This window comes from Eleutherodactylus coqui, chromosome 2, assembly GCF_035609145.1.
Source record: "Eleutherodactylus coqui strain aEleCoq1 chromosome 2, aEleCoq1.hap1, whole genome shotgun sequence".
Lineage (NCBI taxonomy): Eukaryota > Metazoa > Chordata > Amphibia > Anura > Eleutherodactylidae > Eleutherodactylus > Eleutherodactylus coqui.
The window spans coordinates 69,569,595-69,593,609 of record NC_089838.1 but is presented as its reverse complement, the minus strand read 5'-3'; the positions used below and the strand labels follow the sequence as shown (position 1 = coordinate 69,593,609).

Sequence of the window (24,015 nt, the reverse complement as noted above, 5' to 3'; positions counted from 1 at the left end):
CACAGAGAAAACAGCAAACTCTGCTTTCTAATCCGATTTAGCACACATAACATGTAGGACAGGGTATAGCAGTACTGAGCAGTGTATATATGATTATTTTAGGATCTGTATCATTAAATCACTCATCGGTTGGCTGCTGTAGCTTCTGTGTGTCATCTCTACTTCTGCCTCTCTTCTCCTCTTCCTCCTCTCCATAGAATTTTGGGCATCATGAATCCCCTCCCCCCACTTACCTCTGTTATTAGAGATGATATTCACAGTAATACCAAGAAATAATGCCTCTTGGGAGGACTATAATTCTGTAGGAAAGCCAACAATTCAGAGGAAATCACAGAAAGAAAAGTCATCTATCTCATAATTCTATGTCACTAGAGATGGACATAATTTGACAGCAGGCAGTGGACAGCTAATTAGAAGGAAGGTAGACTCCTAGTAGGCACAACTTTAACATTTTTTTTTCAGTACAAAAATATCATTTTAGGTCAATAAAAATATTAGAATTTCTGCTAGTTATCACATAAGCACACAGTGTTTGAAAAGTCAGTGACTTTTGAGTACCATAAAGAGTGTGTTCATACATCACTGATTTGCTACTGGTTTTTCCACATATTTTGGTGCAGATCTGTCTGTAGCTAATTTCACCCTTTCAAATTGAGGGTGTGAGATCTGCTGCAGATCTGTACCAAAATCTGCAGCAAGTCAGCAGCATGTAAATGCACCCTAAGGCCTCGGTCACACGGGCGTTTTTCCCGCGCTTGCTGTCATTCAATTGCTGAGAGCTGCCTCTGATTGGTCCCTGCGCTCAGCCAATCAGAGGCAGCACTCACTCACCCATTCATGAATTCATGAATGGGTGAGTGAGCGCTGCCTCTGATTGGTGAGGGCTGTGACCAATCAGAGGCAGCCCATTCAGCAGGCGGGGATTTTAAATCCCTGAATACTACACAGAGCAGTTCAGGAGAACTGCCGGCCGGACGCGGCTGAACTCCGGCTGCAGGAAAAAGGTGAATATACATTTTTTTTTTATTTTTACACATTTTAGGATGATTTTCAGGGAAGGGCTTATATTTTTAAGCCCTTCCCGAAAATTCATCCCGCGCTCGCCGGCAGCCCATTGCTTTCAATGGAGCCGGCTGTATTGCCTGCTCCATTGAATTCAATGGGCGAACATCGTTCTTCTCTGCCACAGCTGTTACAGCTGTGGCAGAGGAGAATGATCTTTAGTATATGTTCTCAATAGATTACTATGATACCAAACTTGTATAGGTTTTTTTTTACTATTCTACTCTTTTTTTTTTTTCAAAGACATTTCATTTTTTTCAATTATTTTCTGCCGTCATTTTGTGTGCGCAATAACTTTTTAATTTTTCCGTCGACATAGTTCAGCAAGGGCTCATTTTTTGAGGGATGTTCTGTGGTTTCTTATAGTACCAATTTGGAGTACATACGACTTTTTTATCGCTTTTTATTACGTTTTTTCTGGGAGACAGGGTAACTAAAAAAGTGCATTTCTGGCGTTCTTTTTTTTTTTTTTTTTCGGACGACGTTCACTGTGCGGGAAAAATAATGCACTACTTTGATAGTTCGGACTTTTACGGACGTGGCGATACCAAATACATATTTTTAATTTATTATTTAGATTTTTTAATAATAGATATGGCAAAAGGGGGGTGATTTAAACTTTTGCAACTTTTTTTTTTTTCAATTAAAAAAACTTTATTGATTCTTTTTTTTACATTCCTTTGAAGTCCCCCTGGGGGATTTTAATATGCGATGCTTTGATCGATCCTGCAGTATGACGTAATGCTATAGCATTACGTCATACTGCTTTTTGACAGGCAGCCTATGAAGCCACCCCACGGGGATGGCTTCATAGGCAGTCTGTTAAGGCAGCCCTGGTGCCTTTCATTAGGCCCCCGGCTGGCATGACACCTGTACGGCTCCCCCGATCTCACCGCGGGGGGGCCGTGCGGGACCCCCGAACATCGTTTGGGGGATTTAAATGCCGCTGTCAGAATTGACAGCGGCATTTAAATGGTTAACAGCCGCGATCGGCCGCTCGCGGCTATTGCCCGCGGGTGTCAGCTGTTATAAACAGCTGACGCCCGCACTGTATGAAGAGAGGTTGCCATGCAACCTCTCTTCATACATACCCCGACGCTCCATGACGTACCAGTACGTCATTGGTCGTTAAGGGGTTAAAGGAGCAGGCCCACAGCCGAGGAGATGGCGGGGAAAATAAAGATTACTTCTGTCACGGTAGCTCTACCATCTCCTTCCCTGGGGGCAGCTCAGTACCCGTCCAAGTTACTGCTGGGAAAGGTCACAGGAGAATAGTAAACAAAAGTTATCCAAATGTCCGTTGTCACTCATGACGCCACTGTTCCATCCTCTGCGGTGAAGCTTGTCGGTATAAAATAACTTAGTCCACACACAGGGTAGCTTTTCTGAACAAAACCAGGAATAGTCGGTAATGTCTGTTTACTGAAACTTCCATAACAGTTCCATAATAAGCTGACACGAATATAGCAAGACAAGGTGGTGTGACAGGGAGGATACATGGGGCAATCTGGACAGTCCACAGTCGAGTTATCTGTGTGATCCTGCTCTCGGCGACTCTCTTCCTTTCTCTCCAACTGTCTACCGGTACACACTCATGCTTACAGTGCCAGAACATGCCATGTAACGATCCCCCTTCTCAACCAATACTTATTGGTAGCATCGGCACATTCCTGGTAGAATAATCCCAGGCCACGCAATAAGGAATCGCTCAGCTTCCTCCTTTCTTCATATCCCCACACAGACCGATTAGGTAGGGTCTTTGTGGGGGGCAGACTCTCACGGACTTCTGCTAGGCTGACTCCCTCTCTCTCTTGCCAAAATCCAGAAGAACCACCTTGCACTACACCTTGCAAACACAGATATATTTCACAGTCAAAGGACTTATAGCATGATACATTTTCCAGGCATAAACCATACATTAACCTATTCTGTGCTGCAGAGGTGCAATACACATCAAATGCATACACATTGAAGACCCTGACAATACGATTGCACAAGACAAACACATTCAAACTTATGGAGGGGCCCCTTTAACTCTGGGCCACTACATTCCCCTCTACCTAGAACAAGCTGACTCTGATGCCTCTTAAAACAGAGTGTATAATCTGGAGTGGGTCTTTCTCAGTGTTCTACTCCATTAGCACTTTTGAGAATGATCTGCACAGTCTTGGAATGTGCAAGGTTAAACCTGTAAGCACAAACTCCCTCTCCAGTTACTACTCAGAGATTACCCATCCCGGTGTACTCAGACTACCTAAGACGTCACATTCTCAGTAAAGCAGTAATATATGACAGCATGTACAAAAGTGGTATGGCCATACCTATTTGAGAAAAGTGTTGCTAGGCTGGATGGAATCCAGGATTCACTAGCATTTGCTATGGGGCCTTTACATAACTCTTCTTCCCAAAGACTAAAGACGGAAAAATACATTAAAAAAATGTTAAAAATTATAAGAAGTGTAATGACTAGAGATGAGCGAGCACCAAAATTCTCGGGTGCTCGTTACTCGAGTCGAACTTTCAGTGATGCTCGAGAGTTCGTTTCGAGTAATGAACCCCATTGAAGTCAATGGGCGATTCGAGCATTTTTGTATATGACTGGTGCTCCACTAAGGTTTTCATTTGTGAAAATCTTAGCAAATCACCAAAGTCATGTAAAAAACACAGAAATGGATAGGGCAGGCAAGGAGCAACATGCAGGGCTGCATTTCGGGTTCCGAGGTCTCACTATTAAGCCACAATAGTGGCAAGAGTGAGACACCCCCCCCCCCACTGTCAGCATAACGATCGTTCTCCTCTGCCACAGCTGTAACAGCTGTGGCAGAGAAGAACGATGTTAGCCCATTGAATTCAATGGAGCCGGCAATACAGCCAGCTCCAATGAAAGCAATGGGCTGCCGGCGAGCGCTGGATGAATTTTCGGGAAGGGCTTAAAAATATAAGCCCTTACCTGAAAAAGAAAGATTTTAGTGTAAAAAAAAATAAAAATGCAGGCATTCTCTTCAATGGAGCCACTGCTGCTGCCGGCGACTCCATTGAAGACAATGGTCCGCTGGCACAGCTGAATTCTTTTTCAGGGAAGGGCTTTACATATAAGCCATTCCCTGGAAATGAATTAAAAGTGATTTAAAAAACAAAAAAAATAGATACTCACCTCCCTTCAGCTGCCGGGGCACACTGTGGTGCTGAACTGCTGTCATTCAGCTGAGAGCTGCACTGAGCCAATCAGAGGCAACACTCATTCACCCATTCATGAATTCATGAATGGGTGTGAGTGAGATCTGCCTCTGATTGGCTCAGCGCTGAGCCAATCAGGGGCATGTCTGACTCACACCCCCTTCACACCCACTGCAGGCCAGCCGCGCTGAACTCCGTCTGCCGGGACAAGGTGAGTATATATATATTTTTTATTTTTACACATTTCTGGATGAATTGCAGGGAAGGGCTTACATATTTAAGCCCTTCCCAACAATTCATCCCGCGATCGCCGGCAGCCCATTGCTTTCAATGGAGCCGGCTGTATTGCCGGCTCCATTGAATTCAATGGTCAGTGCTCGTTTAATCGAGACGAGTACCGCGTGGTGCTCGTCTCGAGCACCCTAATACTCGAACGAGCATCAAGCTCTGACGAGTATGCTCGCTCATCTCTAGTAATGCCCATCACTCCTCCTGAGAAGCTTCATGAAGCGTGGTAGCTAGAAGTCAATACCCCCAACTGAGCTGACTATTGAAAACCATGCTAAAGAGGCTGCATCCCCTGAAACAGTTGAGATAACAGGCAGACACTGTTGCACTTAAGTTGATTGGTAGAGTAAGGCAGTCAAACCTTTTATCTCATGCAGACATTTATCACCCAACCAGATGGAGTCATTTAATTGCAAGCAAAACGTTTACTTTACATATGTCCTCCTGCACATTAGCTTTAAACAGTTTAAACGTTACTTTAAACATTTTAACATCAGATTATGCATTAAACTTTAGGCAGAATAAGCATTTGCATTTTTGAATGGTACAAATGGGAGATAAATGTCTTTTGAATACTTTTGGGCATAAGGGTGGCTTCACACGAGCATGTGTGTGTGCCGTACATAGGTGCACACAAAAGTAGCAGAGGATTTCTTCATCTCCGCGGGGAGTAAAGAATCCCCTGTCACAGCTGTGACAGCTGTGGCAGAGGATCGCAATGTTCTCCCATTGAAAGCAATGGGCTGCTGGCAAGCCCTGCAGGGATTCTCAGGGAAGTGCTTTAAATATAAGCCCTTCCCTGAAAATCATCCCTAGAATGTGTTAAAAATTTTAAAAAAGTTATACTCACCTCTCCTCAGCTGCCGGGGCTCGGGCGCGTCTACCCTGTCTTCTCTCTGCACTGCTCTGAAACTCTTACAGCAGGCGAGGATTTAAAATCTCCACCTGCTGAAAGGGCTGTATCTGATTGGCTGAGTGCTCAGCCAATCACAGGCAGCTCTCAGCCATTTATTGAATGACAGCTGAGTGCTGCCTGTGATTGGTCACAGCACTTAGCCAATCACAGGCAGTGCTTGGCCATTCATTGAATTCTATGCCCCCTGAGGGCAGCTTGGGTCCTGTCCAAGTTACAGGGTAGCAATGCAAACAAGTCCATGGATCTCATTAAATCTGCTTAGGCTGTACTATAGTTATGGTATGTTCAGCTATAGCAATCGTTAACATGACTGACACATTGTGAGAACTTAATTTACAGCATTATAGTACACTATAGTTGTTATTATAACACATTAAATATGTAGTTAACATTTGCTACATTGTTATGCCCTAGGATAAGGAATCAGTAACTTTTTAATATATGAATAGAACTATTAGAGACCCTATCACCACTTCTGATTTGTCTTTTCTAGTAAATACTTGAATTCCCCATTAAATTTGAATTCTGGGCATCGTTTATTTTGACTTTGCATTGTGCCGTTCCTCTGTTATTCCTCCTGAACATTTATGACTAAATTCAGACTGGGTGTTACCATTCCCCAGTCAGACAGTACTGTGACAGTCCTCCAATACGCCGTTGTCCATTTATTCATAAATTTCTAGTGGGAGTAATAGAGGATTGACACAAAAAAGAGACATAAGAAAAGAGGCTCCAGAACTGTTATTGCATGAAGAATAGCATTTATTAGACAGGTTAGAAGAGCTTACAGGTCTTCTTAGGCTGTAGGCATCAGAATCACAGCATTTTGTCACGGCAGGTATTTAGATTACTTTTTGTATTTCCATCTCTTCTAGGACTTCTTAATGGAGACATTTATAATGTTTAAATACCTTATTGGAAAGAATGTTTACCCTTCAGACTGGATGACCATGAGCATGGTACAGAACCGGTAAGGAAATCGCCAGCGTTTAGAAAATTGAAATTAAAATTCTCTGAACAGTTTGTGAGGAGATGAATGCCCTGATAACGCGCCAAGTGCAGCAATGCATTTCAGAGAGCGTCATGCAAGTTTGGTATTCTCATTTCAGTTCATGCAAATAGAGAAAGTGAGTAGGCCACCTAGAGGGAGGGTTTAGAAAAGGTATGTATTAAATAGAGCAGCCCATTGAATACAAAACCTACCATAGGCACATGTTATAGGAACAATTGTTATATGTGTAGTAACCCCTTCCCGCTCCAGGACGTACATTTACGACCTGGAGCGTCGGGATATGTATGCAGAGAAGTCTTGGGGGGACCTCTCTGCATACAGCGCAGGCATCAGCTGTTTACTACAGCTGACACCCGCGGTGAGATTGGGGGAGCCGTGCAGGTGTCATGGCAGCCAGGGGCCTTTTGAAAGGGGTGGCTTGATAGACTGCCTGTCAAATGGCAGTATGACGTAATGCTGTAGCATTACGTCATACTGCAGGAGCGATCAAAGCATCGCTGATTGTAGTCCCCCAGGGGGACTTTAAAGTAAAGTAAAAAAAAAATCAATAAAGTTTTATTAATTGTAAAAAAAAAAAGTTATAAAAGTTTAAATCACCCACCTTTATTAAAAAAATCTAAATCATAAAATAAAAATACATATTTAGTATTGCCGCATCCATAAAAGTCCGATCTATCAAAGTAGCACATTATTTTTCCCACACAGTGAACGCCATCCGAAAAAAAAATAAAGAACGCCAGAAATGCACTTTTTTAGTTACCCTGTCTTCCAGAAAAAACGCAATAAAAAGCGAACAAAAAGTTGTATGTATTCCGAATTGGTACTATCGGAAACTACAGGAAAACCCACAAAAAATGAGCCCTCACACAACTACGTCGACGGAAAAAAAAAGTTATTGCGGCAAGAGGATGACCGCAGAAAATAATTGAAAAAAATTAAATGTCTTTGAAAAAAAAAAAAGAGTAGTATAGTAAAAAAAAACTACACAAGTTTGGTATTGTAGCAATCGTACCGACCCATAGAATAAATTTGTCATGTCGTTTTTGTTACAGTTTGTGCGCCGTAGAAACAAGACGCACTGAAAGATGGCGGAATGTCGTTTTTTTTTTTTCATTTTACTCCACTTATAATTTTTTAAAAGTTTTTTAGTACATTATATGGTACAGTAAATGGCACCATTAAAAACTACAATTCATCCCGCAAAAAAAAAAAAGGCTTCATACAGCGACGTCGATGGATAAATAAAGGAGTTATGATTTTTTAAAGGGGAGAGCAAAAAAAGGAAAATGGGAAAAAAAAGGGCCGCGTCATTAAGGGGTTAAACAGTGTCATTGCTTCATAATATCTAAATGTAAAGAAATAATTGCTTTATGCTTTGTAAAGGAAGGTGTACCTTTTTAAGAGTTGTTTTAAAGTGAAACTATTGGTTCTTGGCCATTTAAAGAGGTTTTACGTGATCACAATAAATATTTTTTGTTGGTAGAGTGTGATTTTTTTCCCTCTTCTATTTTGCATCTCTCTGGTAGTTTGCTGCAATGTTTTGTTGTGGAGCCCAGATTGTGTAGCCTATGTCTCCATTGGGGCTCACAGTTTAAGTCCACCTGATGCTTTTGCAGTGTGGGAGGAAGCTGGAGTACTCAGGGGAAACCTGCACAAACACGGCAAAAACATTAAAAACTCCATGCAGCTGTTGTTGTTCATGGGATTTGAACCCAGGGCCCCAGTGCTGCAAGGCAACACTACTAACCAACCTCTTTAGTGATTGAATATTGCAGCTTCATTCTATTCATTGAAAATGTTTGTGGATATGAAATGACTAGATCAGCAGTTAATTGAGTTTTTGCTGTTTTAGTTACTATTGCGTGGAATAACATAAAACTTGAGGTGAGAGTGACTTCCATCATCACTGTCATGCTCAGCAGTTGATCTGGCGGAAATTGTAGCCGTGAGATGCTTAATTGCTCGACTACTGAATGGATTATCATCATTGTGTTGTCTTGTAGCTTGGCTTGCTTCCCATACATGGGTGCACATTGTAGTGAAGCGGATGAGAGATGAAAACAAATTCCCTGGCGTGTAAAGTACTGCTTCTGTGAGAATGCATTGTACTGTTTGTCACTGTTTGTCCTGTCAAAGTTTCTCCTTTAGTTAAATATCTTGTGACACTAGAAGTAAATCAAGTGCTCCTTGCCGGTGTGTACAGCGTGCTCTCAGGTGAAATTCATTCCAAGTGTTTTGTCTTATTTACTGTATACGAAATTCATATTATACAGTAGATTCAGCTGAATGGTGAATAACTGTAGAAGATCCAGCAGTGCCATATAGTCAGAGGGAACATATAATATCAGCACTACTAATTATCAATATACTGTACAGATGTGTCTACACTTTGATTTATCTCTAATTTAGTTAAAATTAATTCAACAACATGTTAAGCCCCATTTACATGCTAAGATGATCGCTCAAAATTCATTCAAAAGACAGGGAGAGTGACTGAGTGATCATTTTGCATAAACTGCTAATAGGCAATAGTGCCCATTAGGAGCTTATTAGCTTCATTTGCATGTAAATGAGCCTCCCTGGGCCGTATGCAGATAACAGCAGGTCATCTGTTATCTGCATACAGCCTTTTTGTTCTGGCATGGGACTGCAGCTGAATACAATGTTATCAGCGCACCAGTGGAGAATCACAGCGTGTAGTCCCTGCCATCAGCTCTCCGTCCATCTCAACGATGGATTTTAAACTCAACTAAAAATCATCGTTCGGACGAAAAGCAAACAATGGTAGCATTTACACGCAACGATTATCGCTTAAAAACCATCATTTGTGCGAATTTTGAGCGATAATCGTTGTGTGTAATTGGGGCTTTAACAAAACCTTCAATTCTAAATTTTACATCACAACCACTGAATGGCCCCAATAAAAACATTTCGAATAGACATTTTGGAAAAGAGTATTAAAAAAGTTTTGTCAAACGACACATCATTATCATAAGGGGCAAATGTCCTGGCATTGTAAAGAACATTCTATAAGATGATTGTCACCCAGTAACACTGATGGCTTTATTTAGTACTGGGTTTAGAGATTCCATTTGTGTTTTCAAAAACATCTGCCTAAATAGCATTGAGCCAGCTCTTACCAGATCATTAGAAAGGGATCACCCATTCCTATAAACAAACATCCGTGGTTCTCTATACAAAAAGCCACGACTCACATTTGCTTTCAACATGTCCCAATATTTCTAAATCGTTTTACAAATCATTCTTGCATGTTGGCCATAAGTAGAGATGAATGCTGGTCTAGTCGCGTTATCCTTTTTCTTCACTTTACCTTTTAATTCAGCTTTAGAATATCTACCAACTTCATGACCCACCTTTCTAACTTTTACTTCAAGATACCCTCTGGTGCAAACTTCCACACTAATATTTCCATTTGCGTGTAATAATATTTACATTTGCTACAATGAGTTGTCCCTTAGGGATTCCTCGAAATACCTATTGAGCATGGTAGCTATCATAATGCAATAAATTGTTTTAGTTGTGCATATATACGGTTACGTCCGCTAAAGCACCATGCCTACGTATGGATCATGAGTGTGTCCATTTAAAACCGCAGTCATAAACATAGTATTGCATAGACCAATTATACCCCTCCAGGCATAGAGAGAAGGACCTCTGTCTCTTAATAATCAGGGGAAGTGGGGAAGCCCTGCCTAAAAGCACGGTAGTCGTCCTGATAAGGTCGGCCCCACTGTCTTCATCTAGGACCCAACTATTCCTGATCAGGAACCTGGAGAGATGCACTAGACACACATAGGACACGACACTGTTCACACACACTGGACACAGAACAGGGCTACACATAAAGCACATGCCTGGCCACCTGCACAGATATAACACACACATCACTGTTCACACCAACATACAATGTTATGCAAACCACATAGAACAGGACTGCACATAGAGCACATGTCTCTCCACTTGCACAGACAAACCACAAATGTCACTGTTCACACCAACATACCAGGTTGTACATACAACATATAACAGGAACCCCAGCCAGAGCTCACATGCATACTAATGGTAAACCATAGTCAGTCCAAGTGTCCTCTCAACAGGGGAATAGAAAGTCAGCCACCATGCTGACATAGGGAACAATGTCAGGCATCACCCATCTGACACACACATAGGACATCAGGCGTCTGGGGGCTACACCTGCCCAGGTATAAGGAGAAACTTGCGGGCCGCTTGCACCTGTGTGGTCACTGTACCACACACTATACAATGCACCCCAGAAACTGCAAGGAGAGGAGGGACAGCAAGTGCCCAGATCGTCTTCAGGGGAGGAGAGAGGGACACTACAGACAAGCATGCAAATACCAGCTGTGAGTGGGATTAACCCTTTCTGTATGGCTCTGATGTTGGAAGACGTCCGTCTGGGCTCTCTTACTGTATATTGCCAGCCTCTCTGCTGTCGGAGCCTATCCAACGTGTCACCTCATGCAGTACTGGCTTTAGCCAGCAGATAACGGCAGAAAAAGAGTAAGCCCCCTAGAAAAACCAGGATTGAACTAAAATGACCAGCAATCTCTCACCGGAGTTTGCTGGTATTTATTTGTAGCAGACAAGGAGGATTGGCTGGTGGAGAATACCACACCCAGCCAGCTCAATTAACCCCTACCTGTGAAAGTGTGCAGAAGTAACCCTATAGAACCACAAGTCCCAGATGCACAACCTTAACATATATTTGTTTGAAAGAATGCAATGCAGTAAATTGGTCAAGGAACAATCCAGGCATATAGTGTAAGTAAACATGAGCCCATACTCACATTCCAATTTCAATAAATGATGCTGACACTTTTAAATGCATTTGATATGCTTTAGAAAAAGTTCAAATTATAACATATACCAGAGTGGCAAAATTTTACCCACAAGCACAAATGTCCATCATGCTCTGAAGGCCTGGATTCAAAACTGGGAGGCTGAAAACTGAGTGTAGGCACATGCCATTGGCAAACCAAGTGATGTTTCGGGGTTCCTCCTCCTTCTTCATTGAGCGCCCTCCAGCGATATCTATATCAATATGACCAGCAATATATTCCCCATCTGCTAAAAACAATGTAATAATCTCAAATTATCTTTTTTATCTTTTAGTACATATAATAATACCTTGTCTGGAACTCCATTTACTATACATTGGTTTTCTGTCAGGCTATTACTCACAAACACAAACCTTTGACATCCCACAAAAATACATTAAAATCACAGATCTCATTCAGCCCATTGGGATATAGTGTTTCTAAATTATGTATCCAGAATGCTTCTTTCTACAAACGTAGGTTTTTCTTTTGTTCTGTATTTGCACCTCATACTTCTTCTAATACCATCCATCATAAATCATAGATCTTATGTCTCATTTCAAAAAAATGTCAAGCCACTCCTGTTCCTCCAAAACTCTTCCCTCGTTGCTCCCTTAATTTCTCTGATCATAACGAAGCATTCCCATTAAAATAATATTTCACAACTTTCATTGTCTGTCCCACATATGTTTCCCCACATGGGCACCAAAGCAAATACACCACTCCTAAATTAGTACATGTAAAATATCCTTTAATACTCATTTTATAGCCCTTCATAGGGTGATGTATCAGCCCACCCTTATAAGGCCTGAACCATTTTGACAGGATAAACCGGTGAGAGGTCCTATTCTTCTGGGTTTTCAAAAAAGTCTATCTGGACATTTAATTAGGAAGTGCATCAGCCTGTACTAGATCATTAGCCAATGATCTACCCTTGTTTTTTAGAAATGAACATAGGTTTTTCTGTAAAAAAAAATCTATACTTGGGATCTGACTATAATATACCCCAAGATTAACAAATGACTTGTCTAATCATGGCAAAATGTCTATCATCATTGAGCTCCACCTCCTGATCACATCAGTTGCTATGGATGCACCAGTATTCAGTCTGACAGTTTGTATGTTGTGAGACATCTGGACACCTGTGTGGAGACTCCAATTAATGGCACCTCACAAATGTCCACATACATAGCTGGTGGTGCATATTGACCAACAACATTGAAGCATAGTCCTTCATTGCTATCTTGACATCTCCTGAACGTGATATCATGTCATCTCAAGCACTAATGTCGCCAACACCAGTTCAGCCTTCATCTAATCGTCAACCATTGTCCAGTGCTGAAACTGACTGTTGCTGTCTGGCAAACATGTTACCACAGAGGGCTCAACACCGCAGTGAAGCTAATGTATCTTATATGACACAGCAACAAGCCCCGATTTCACCTTAGCCACCGGCTGAAGTTTGTACATTTCGTGCAGCAGATATGCGAAAGCAACAAAGCAGAGCTGTGTGTGTTTGATGTGCATTTAGCAGAGCTGTGTGTGTGTGACGTGCATGTAAAAGAGCTGTGTGTGTGACATGCATGTAGCAGAGCTGTGTGTGACGTGCATCTAGCAGAGCTGTGAGTGTGTGACCTGCCTCTAGCAGAGCTGTGTGGCACCACCAGAATCACTGGTACTATAATTTCCTAATAATTACCAGTAAGTAGATATAAAGGATGTCCTCAGTTTTTTCTTTTTCTTACTTTCACCCATCAACAATTCAGACCTTGATATATGACCAACTTCAATGCCAACATTCCTAACTGAATCTTTTCTTTATTTGTATCAGATAATCTTCATCACTACTATAGATCTGTTGTATCCTCATAAGTTGTCCTTTAGGTTTCCCTTTACAAATCTGCAGAGCGGGATAACTTTCATGTCTCAACAAACTATTTCCTTTTTATATGATCGCGTGGGGAACCAACCACTATCATCCTTGGACACCGTCACATGTGAATAATGTATTTTTGTTTGTTCTCTCTACTAAAAACCTTATCAACTCATGCCAATAATTAAGATATGACAAAAACTGTTCTAATACATCAGATTGACCTCACCACAATAAAAAAAACACATTGTCCACAAAACTGACCCACATCTTAATATGATATTTATATTACAAATTAACCACACATTTCTCTGCGAAGTCATGCATAAAATACTGGCTATACTTGGAGCAACATGTAGTGTCTTAGCCTACCAATGCATACTGTGCACAGTATGTATCAGGTAGTCAGAGAAGCAGTTTTGCTTATCCAGGCCCTGGGGGTCCCTTTAAGTAGCACCCTTTACAACTACTCATCAATCACACCTGTACAAAAAGCATCCTCCAACAAATGTCCAACTTGTATCATAAAAATGAGAGTTGGATCTTTAGACAACTTCTTATATTCATTAACATCATCCACTGGGACTCAATCTCCTGGCAATAACACTCTCTATTCATCACAACTGTGACTCCTCCCTTAGCTGCCTTTTTTTTGTAATCGATTAATCTTCCCTTAAACCCATAATTGCATTATACTCCTGTTTGGACAATTTATTGTAAGCTCTATTGGAGCTTGAGTCCAAGTTAGACATTAACCCATTTAGGACCAGGCACAGTAAATATACTGCCCCTGGTCCCGGGCTTAAAGCCCAGCCGTATGTAAAATTATGGCGGGGATTTAAGCCTCCTTTCTCTGCAATCAATTAGAAGCAGGACAGGTTGTCAGCTGTTAGTAACAGCTGATAACCCTTTCTGCCTTTTCCTTCCCCAGGTACACAGTGCTCAATGAGCGCTGTGTACTCAAAAGTGGAAGTGTAACTTCCACTACGGGAGTCAGGGGGTCATGTGACCACCAGGGTTCCCTGCTATAGCAAAGCTGGAGGGTTGTTCTAGATGCTTATCAGCTCTGAAAGTGACTAGTGTCACTGCAGGGGTTGTTTTCCCCTGTAATCGGGGCTCCTATGGATGCCCCAGCTCCAGTGGGAAAGCATTAAATAAAAAAAAAATGTGAATGTCCCCCAGAGGTCTTATATGACATCATGGGGACATAGGTAGTAAAAAACATAATTACATAAATAAGTAAATAAAAATTACAGAATAAAACAACAATATATACATAAGAAATAAAATAACCCCAAACTGACGCTGTTTGCACCCTGGAATCCCTGTAATTCAAAACCATACATATTATATATCAAAACATCCCAAAAAAATGAGGAACCCGTTCCCATACTTTATTTTAGCGTAAATATACTAAATTAAAAAAAAATTAAATAGAAATGCTAAAAAAATAATTTTTTTTAGCTTTTTACCCCCAATAAAACTAAAAAATGAAAAAAAGTCAGTGAAAAAGATATTAAAAAAATAGCCCTTTAGGTCACAGAAAAAGAAAACACAGCAAAAATAATTTTGATAGCTAAAGAAAAAAAATAGGGCAGTAAAACCACCACATGGGTAAAATCTAGGGATGAGCGAGCGTACTCGGAAAAGCACTACTCGCTCGAGTAATTTGCTTTATCCGAGTATCGCTGTGCTCGTCCCTGAAGATTCGGGTGCCGGCACGGAGCGGGGAGCTGCAGGGGAGAGCGGGGAGGAACGGAGGTAAGATCTTTCTCTCCCTCTCTCCCGCCCGCTCTCCCCTGCTTCCCGCTGCGACTCACCTGTCAGCCGCAGTGGCACCCGAATCTTCAGGGACAAGCACAGCGATACTCGGATAAAGCAAATTACTCAAGCGAGTAGTGCTTTTCCGAGTACGCTCGCTCATCTCTAGTAAAATCCCTAAAAAGTGTCTGGTTCTAAACCCCTTCCCGCTCCAGGGCATAAGTTTACGTCCTGGCAGCGGGGAACTTCCCACAACAGGGCGTAAACTTACGTCCTGGGGATAGCGCAAGATCATAAGAGATCTTGCGCTATCCGGCTGCGGGAGCCAGCTTTCAGTGATAGCCGCCCCCCCCCCCCCCCCCGCAACAGTGGGGGTGCATCGGAGATGCCCCCACCCCGCCCCCCCACTGTTAATCCCTTCCCTCCCACAATCTATGTAAATTGCGGCATAGGAAGGGTTCACAGAGGGAGTGATGTAATCGCAGAGAGCCCGGCTGGTTGCTATGGCAACAGGATGCCAAATACCGGCGTTATGTATTGCCAGTGTCTGTGATCGCTGTAATAAGCGATAAGGCATTGCAAGACAGTAGTCCTGCAATGCCTTATCACAGCGATCATCAGAGCTGTGCTGGAAGTCCATAGAGAGGGACACAAATAGTGTAAAAAAATGACAATAAAAAAGTACAAAAAAGAAAAATGTAAAAAAAAATGTAAAAAAAGCCCCTTTTTTGTGCTTTTTCTTATATTAGCATAAAAAAGGTAAAAAAAACCCCCTGAAATCCCACATATTTGGTATCATGGCATCGCATCCGTAACGATGTGTACAATAAGTTGCACATGATATTTATTCTGCACAGAAAAAAGCGTAAAAAAAAAAACGCAAAAAAACTGAGGCAAAATGCTAATTTTAAACATTTTGCCTACCTAAAATCGCAATAAAAGTGAAATTAAAAAGCCATATGTACCCCAAAATGGTACCAATAAAAACTACAACTCGTCTCGCAAAAAATAAGCCCACACAGATCTCTGTCCATGGCAAAATAAAAAAGTTACAGGACTTTGAATGCAGCGATTAAGAAAAAAAAAGATTTCCAAAAAAAGGGGTTTAATTGGAGAAAAGTGGAAAATCTAAAAAAATATAAGAATTTTGGTATCGTTGTAATTGTACCATCCCGCACAAAAAATGGATTGTGTCATTCATGCTGCATGATTAAAGCTGTAAAACAAAAACCCACAAAAATCTGATGCGTTTTGTCTCCCTGTTATCATAAAAAAAAATAGTTTTACCATATAGTCAATGTACCCCAAAATTGCACCAATAAAAACTACAGTTCGCCACGCAAAAAAACAAGCCCTTATACGGCCGCGTCAACAGAAAAGTAAAATAGTTATGGCTTTTGAAAAATGCAGATGAAAATCCGCCAAAAATCGTTGCGTCCTTAAGCCTAAAATAGGCCATGTCCTTAAGGGGTTAAGGTACCTTACAAGGAACAGAAGACCCTTGGAAAAACATCTGCAATCTCTGGGATTCTACAGACGCTGTGAAAATCAACTACAAATCAATTGTACTTACAGTTCCTGTCGGCACTAAGCCTATTCCCATATTCAAGCCAGAAAGTTCCTCCTTCAAACTCTTTGAGGAAATATTCACTACCAAATTACCTGCTTCTTCTTTCCTTTCAAGCTTACCTCTCTTGTTACTATTTCTGTTGAAGACCCTTCGACTGAAGACTCTGTATCTCGTTGCGTCCTTTTCTTTTCTAACAAGCCCTCTCCTTCTCAGGCCCCTATATGTTCCTCTTTTAGGTGAATGCTGTTCCTTATTCAGACAATTATCCTCACCAGCTGCTGAATCTTCTTTAGGGCTCCTTCACATGAGCGTATGTGTTTTTATGTTCGCTTGTGTGCGACATTAATTCGCATGAATGGACGATTTTTCGCGGTCAAGTCCTGAGCTTAATTAGGATTTTCTTGTCCATTCACACGGCTGGGCACGACGTTTTAGTGAAAAAATTAATCGCAGCCCGGAAATCCCTCACACAGCATAAATCCTTGGAATGACTTCAAATGCCTAAATAGAGGCACCTGTAAGCACTTTGCAGCATTGGACGCCGCTTAACTGCCTCCCCCTCCCTTTTTCCCCAGCTCCCATAGGAGTCTATGGGAGCCGCCGGCATATATCGGACAAAAGATAGAACCAGAACTATCTTTTCCGGCCGTGCGTAAAAACGCCCTGATGATTTCCGTCGCGTATGTTCTATGTTTTATGGTGCAACATTTTTAAGCCCATTACTGCAAATTTGCCCATGTGAATGAATACATTGGAATCCAATACCTCAGATGGTAGCGTTTTTCACCCGAGCATGAGAACGCAGTTACATAGCCTGGTAAAAACGCTTGTGTGAATAAAGCCTTACTAGAATAGTCCATCTTCACCCTCTGTATCCTTCTATACCTCCTATCAGGGGAAAGCCAGCAATGTGCATACCTGAAGAAGGGGTAGGAGTGCCGAAAATGTCAATTGGTTTGCTAACTGTCTATGTCTACACTCCGCTTTCAGCCTCCCAGTTTTGTGTCCAGGTCTTCAGAGCATGATGGACATTTGCACTGAAATTTTTACTACAAAAAAGGATAAAATGGGTCACCACTTCCCAATAGAACTATATAGGTGCACGTTAAACCATGGCTGCAACATACAGTAGAAGCAGAACCAATAGACAGCAACAGCATTCATAATACATTTACTATCAGAGGTATACATACCTATATCAATACTCTAACCACATTAAATAATGCAAGGTTCTTGGTATATAATTTGATCAAATCATATCACCCATTTACCAACGTCCAGGTGACCAAGCTCTCAGATGGGTCCTAACGCTAATACCAGGTGGTTTAATCTCAACCTGGGAAAGTCGAGTACTTATTAGAGATGAGCGAACATGCTCGTTTAGGGCAATTACTTGAACGAGCATCACTTTTTTCGAGTAACTGGATACTCGGTCGAAAAGATTCGGGGGGCGGCAGGGTGGAGTGGGGGTAGCAGGGGGGAACAGGGGGGAGCTCTCCCCCCCCCTCCCTCCTTGGCACCCCCGAATCTTTTCGCCTGATTAGGCAGTTACTCAAAAAAAGCGATACTCGAATAATTGCTCTAAACAAGCACGTTTGGTCAGCTCTAGTACCTACCTCACAGAATGCTCCTCCCTTGGGACTAAGCCTATAGGTAAAACATGGAGGGTAGGATATATGGTCCAGTAGGAGGAGCGGGGGGCGTGTACGACCATGTGAAGGCAGCCAAAACTTCACAATGTTTTCAGAAAAAGGGATAACATAGGTGAGCACTCCCCAATAGAACTATACAGGTGAAATCTTTACTACTCTGTTATATGTTACAATATGATATAAACTTTTTTTTTTGAACATTCAATTTTTATTGAAAAAGGTTTTTCAGTGTAATTACAGAAGTCATTATAAACAGATAACAAAACCTTATTGGATCATTACAGAGTTTCTTACATAGAGGTTCTGAGCTTTTTATAAAGCACATCAAATTAGGCACACTCACACCCCTATCTCAAAGGTGTTTTTACTACAGTGAAAAGCATATAATATTAGTAAATTCCCCCTCACTTGTTGTGTTTCCATGGTATTAACCCCTTAGCGATGCAGGACGTACATTTACATTCTTTGCGTTCAGGGTTTGTATGGAGGAGGATCAGGAGCCCGTCCCCCTCCATACAATGTGAGTGCCAACTGTTTCTCATAGCTGACACCTGCCAGCAACTGTTGAGATCAGTGTGAATGCTGATTGTTGCTGTTAACCCGATAAATGCTGCTGACAGTTCTGACAGCGGCATTTAAATCCCCTGATCAGTTTTGCAGAGTCCCAAATGCTGCTGTTCATTTGCCATGGCAGCCTGGGGTCTTCTAAAGACCCCCGCTGCAGCCATAGCTGACTACTTGATACAATGCCTGTAAGTTTGTGGTATACTGTAATACTATGTATTACATTATACTGCAGGAGCGACCAAACAATCACAAAAGGACTAAACAAAATGTAAAAATTACTTTTAAAAAGTTTACCTAATATTAGAAAAATAAGAGGCATTAAAAGTTCAACTCCCCCCACCCCCCCGCCCCCACACACACACCTTTTCCCGTATTTATGATTTAAAAAATCAAAAGCGCAACAACAAAAACATTTGGTATTAATAAAAGCTCTGTTGAAAACATGTAAGCACAATTTTGGAAGATGTTTTTATACATAAAATTGATATAAAATGCTCTTTTTATGCTGGAAGCCGCAGAAGTGCCGGAGTTTTGTTTCTATTGATGCTTACAGTGTACCTGCACCTGTCCGTGCACCTGGCGGGAAGTGCGTCCATGCGGTGAGCTGGCGTTTGGAATAGCATATGCGATGATATTTGTTTTAGCTTCTAGAATCTGTATGTATACAAAAAAAGCCAATATACTTGTATTCCGACTTCGCTTCAGTCTGCAACTCTTTAAGGAGCCTTTCTCTGTAAGTGCCGTTGGCATTATTCGCTGGTTATTCCATCTTCTTTTCCTATACATTTATCTCTGTTTTTTATTTACTGCTTCCCAGACTTGTATGGTATATAAATTCTGTTTCCAGCATCTGCATTTGATTTATTTAAAATATATTGACATATATATATTTTAATGGCTCTCTAAGGGCCTATGTGCTAAAATAGAAGTACTACAGTATATGAAGAAGTTATCTTACCTTTAGAATATCTCATTTGTATTCAGATGCAGCAAGATGCAAACCAAAAACACAAGAGTTTATATGCATCTAAATAAAACCAAGTGCCGCTCTGTTTATGACATACAATACACATAAAACGTGTTTGTGCAATGTGCTACATGTCTGGAATAGAATTCTACTTCATAGTCACCATTACTTGATTGAGGGTCAGTTGTAATTAGCCTATTTGTCCGTGAGGGTCAACACTGGGAATTAGGAATAATGCTCAATACTTAGAAAGACCTTGAAGGGCACCGGGAGCAGCAGAATGTTAAATAATCTTCAACATTTTCTTGGAGTGTAGAAACAGTGAACTGTGATAGGATTCTGTAGTACTTGAAGGATTGTAAATGTTTTACAAGACAAATGCAAAGTTTAGCGGTGGAATTATAATGCTTGTATTTCATATCGGAGCCCAGAGTGACACTTTTCCTTTTCACCTGCATAAATTATGGGAGATATGCATTTAGAATATTGCTTCCCCTGTCTGAATACTTATCACCTTTAGACACATAATATCTGTCTCGATGGGTAAGACGTGTTCTTGTAGTAATTACATTACAGGTGAGGATTTACCTTTTTTTAGAGAATTCTGTAAGAAGCATTTCCTTGATATATGTGTTACCCTAATTGTTCTCTATGAGTGGGACTGTGCTGCTTAATTGTGGAGGATGACTTTCAATTCTTAGCGTCTGTCTTCGCAGTTCTGGAGCCACTTACAGAACACTTGATTTTAGGGCATATTTAGAGGGCATTTCTCAGTACCTGGGAAATACCCCGGAGATACTTGTCTTAAGGGCTCGTCCCTATAGAAGTGTTCACATGAGAGAATGTTAGGTTCGGGAAACGGCGCACACTTAACAAAGATAGGACATGCGCGCATCTAAGGCCTCATGCCTGTGGCCGTGTCAGACTCAACCAGCAGAATATCGCAGCGGAGTCCGACATGGCACCCTCCAAAGACCCCATACTCACCTCTATGGATCCACCACGAGAGTCCTGTCCGGCTAGCCGGTGCGCATGCACAGTGCAACGCTTGACGTGCCGGCAGTGGGCGGTGACTCGTATCGCGGGACAGACAGCTTCCATTGACTACAATGGAAACCGGACGCACGTATTTCCGCAGAAGATAGAACATGCTGCTATTTCTACCGCGAAATTCCGCAGCGTGAGCATTGGAAGGCAGAAAGCTATTAGGTTCAATAGAACCTAATAGCTGCAGAATAACACCGGGAAATGCGACAGAAATCCATCTGTGGGCATTAGCCCTAAAGGTCCATGCTGCTTGTAAAATATAGGACCTGACCTATCTTTGGTGTGTGCTGCGCAGGACTTTCTATTGACTCTGGAGCTGGATAGCACACAGCGCGCACATGTAATCATGTGAATGGAAAAATATGCGCAAATGGAGTGTGCGCCTTCTATGCCATTCACGCGATTTGTGCAGAAGTGAGAGGCGATTGTTTTGCACGGCTATTTGTGCACAAAAACTACACTCGTCTTAACAAGCCCTAAGTTATAGTTTTTCTGCTACTTCTAAAGAGAGCTCACTTCATATGTATTGACTCTTGAAATAAATGGGAGCTGAATACATTTTTGTAGTCAGTGCTCGCTAGCGAGAGGTGCAGGCACCAAAAATATTACTGCAAGGGGGGTACAATAATGGTTTGCTGTTTTCTAGCTGATTCTAATAGGAATCTCTTGTTAGTTTGCTTGTGAAGTAAAGCAAACTCTATACTTTTAAGGGGGAATGAGGGGCAGAAATTTGAGCATGAGTGCAGGAAGTCAGAGAGGAGTTAGTCATTGCAGTGCAGCTAAGCTGCAGTGAAAGGAGCTGGGGATACTCCCCTGACAAAAACAGCTCAGTGCTGCTGTAGCTTTATGGTCTAGTACTCCTGATCCAGAAATAAAGAACTACTGAAATTCTAAACAGTGCTAAATAAAGACACACAGAGTGAGCCTGTGTGAATGGAGATCTGGACACACAGAGCTGCTGCACCTTGCTTACCTCCCCTCCCAATGATTCAACCACACCAACGGAAACTGCTGATATAGAGTACATCCGGTACCTGGATAAGAGACTTAAAAAACTAAACTTGAATTCCAATATGCCTGACTCTTTGTGCCCGAACAGGCTGGAACTAAATAGACTGAGTTATCCCAACTACCGAAACAGGCGAGGACTGCAGCCTGGTAAATAGGGCTTTAGTAGTACCATAGTAACAGGCAAGCATTTTTCCAGTTTATCTGCACCCCTGCAACTGGAATTTTTTTAGTGTTATTCCATTTTCTCATTTATGTTAAAAAAAAGTTCTGCAAAATCCACAATAGATTTCCAGGAATACTGTAATTTTTCATGCTGCCTACAGGCCCACTTCAGATTCAGGCCCTCTAGTGAATTTGTGTGGCTGGAAGCACACTACGACTCCCTGTTCCTATGTATGTACATCGGGAAACCATAGTGGCCTACCAGGAATTGGGTCTTTCTCTCCTCGAGTTGCTCCCAGCTCCCAAGTTAGTCCACCTTTTCCCAGACAGCAGAACAGATACTGTATCTACCCTAGATCACTATGGATAATAGATTTCACCATTAACCCTTCCATTACTCTAGATCACCATAGATAGTGGGTATTGCTTGAGAAGGTCACTAGGAATGCTATTATCAACCCCTAAAGCACCTATAAAAATTGTTGTAGCCTATGTATAAAGTTGTCTTATAAGTGAATAGTCCTTTAGGACCATGTAAAATAGCTATTGCTTTCTCTGTTAATAGAGTGTGTCTGCTGTAAATGGTACATGTTGGCTTCTGACATTGTTTGAAGGGCCGCCATTGCATTTGAATTATGTGAGGCTATTTCATAATGTCCTGAAGTAATATTCACTTGCCAGTCAGCATTCAACATATGCTACAAAACTTTTTATAGGTTGTTTAGAGTTTGGCAATAGCATTCCTGGTGGTCCTATAGTGGGTTAGCAGATAATGCCTAGAATTTGGGTCTTACAGTTGCTCAGTGATTAGCATTGTTGTCTTTTAGTGTTGAAGTCCTGGGTTAAAATCCAACCAAGCACGGCATTTGTATGTAGTTTGTATGTTCTCCTTGTGTTTGTGTGGGTTTCCTCCCACATTCCAAAAACATTCTAATAACTGACTCTACATTGTGAGTCCTCATGGGGATAGAAGCTAATACTGAGTGATGTACAGTGCTGTGAAATATCTATGTGGTGTATAAAAGTAAATTCATGTAATTCATTATTAGTTGATTTTATACATGGGCTTTAACAGCAAGTCTGTCACATCATGTCTTTATTACTTATATATTTGTTAGATGTCAATCACATGAATAGCTCAAGAAAGTTGTACCTACTGAAGACTCAGAAACAACCACACATATTAATGTTATTGATATAAAAAGCCTATAAGGGAGATGGAAAAATACCTCTGCAGCACCACCTATTAGAAAGTAGCATTCCTGCAAGTCAATGTTAGACTCTTTATACAAGCCTTGTAACAATGACTAAGAATTAAAAGCCAAGCCAGAATCCATACACAGACAGCTGTCTGGGGTGCTTGCCTTTCATCAGTGTGCAATATGGCTGGCATGACTTTCAATTCCCAGTCATTGTTACAAGACTTGTATAAAGATTCTAACATTGACTTGCAGGAATTCTGCCTTCCAATAGGTGGCACTGCAGAAGTATTGTTCCATCTCTCTTATCTGCCTATTACCCAGAGAAGCATAAATGGCCTTATAAGTCTCCTCACTCACCTTCTAGAAACAATAGCGTTCCTAACTCATAAAAAGCCTCTGCACAGTATACAGGAATATGTTTACACAAGAGTTGCTTGTACATGAACTTTCAAAAGTTTATCACAACTTTATCATGCAACGAAATGTCAAGAATAAAAACAGTGCTATACATCACTGTAATCTATCCCTCTTTGCATTCTCTAACCACCCTCTACACTTTGCTCAGTGTTCTGGATCAGAGTCTTTTTCTAGCTTTGCTGACCACAAACCAGAGGACATTTTATTTGATGTACTTTGCAAGTTGAGAAGCAAATAAAAACTGCCATAAAAATGAAATCCTCCAAGGGCATAACGCTTAAAAAATATCATATTCCTTTCCTGTGGCAAATGCATTATGTTAATCAACTTCCTCATAAGTGAATTCCGCTGTGATGTAGTCAACCACTCAAATAATAATTATAGCATTTTCAGTAGAATAAAGACAGGAACAATGTAGGTAAATTACAGTGATATAGCAGTTTTTGTAAATATTTAGTGTTGGAATATTTGC

The 24,015-nt window shown here is 41.3% G+C and overlaps 1 protein-coding gene across 2 annotated transcripts in view; it reads left to right on the top strand.

The window, feature by feature from the left end:
• Positions 1 to 24,015, top strand: part of DOCK2 (dedicator of cytokinesis 2) — a 677,690-nt gene that overhangs the window by 513,471 nt on the left and 140,204 nt on the right. For both annotated transcript variants that reach the window (XM_066591098.1, XM_066591097.1), the window contains exon 29: positions 6,319 to 6,413. In XM_066591098.1, coding sequence (XP_066447195.1) covers positions 6,319 to 6,413 — 95 coding nt within the window. The remainder of the gene's footprint in view (positions 1 to 6,318; positions 6,414 to 24,015) is intronic.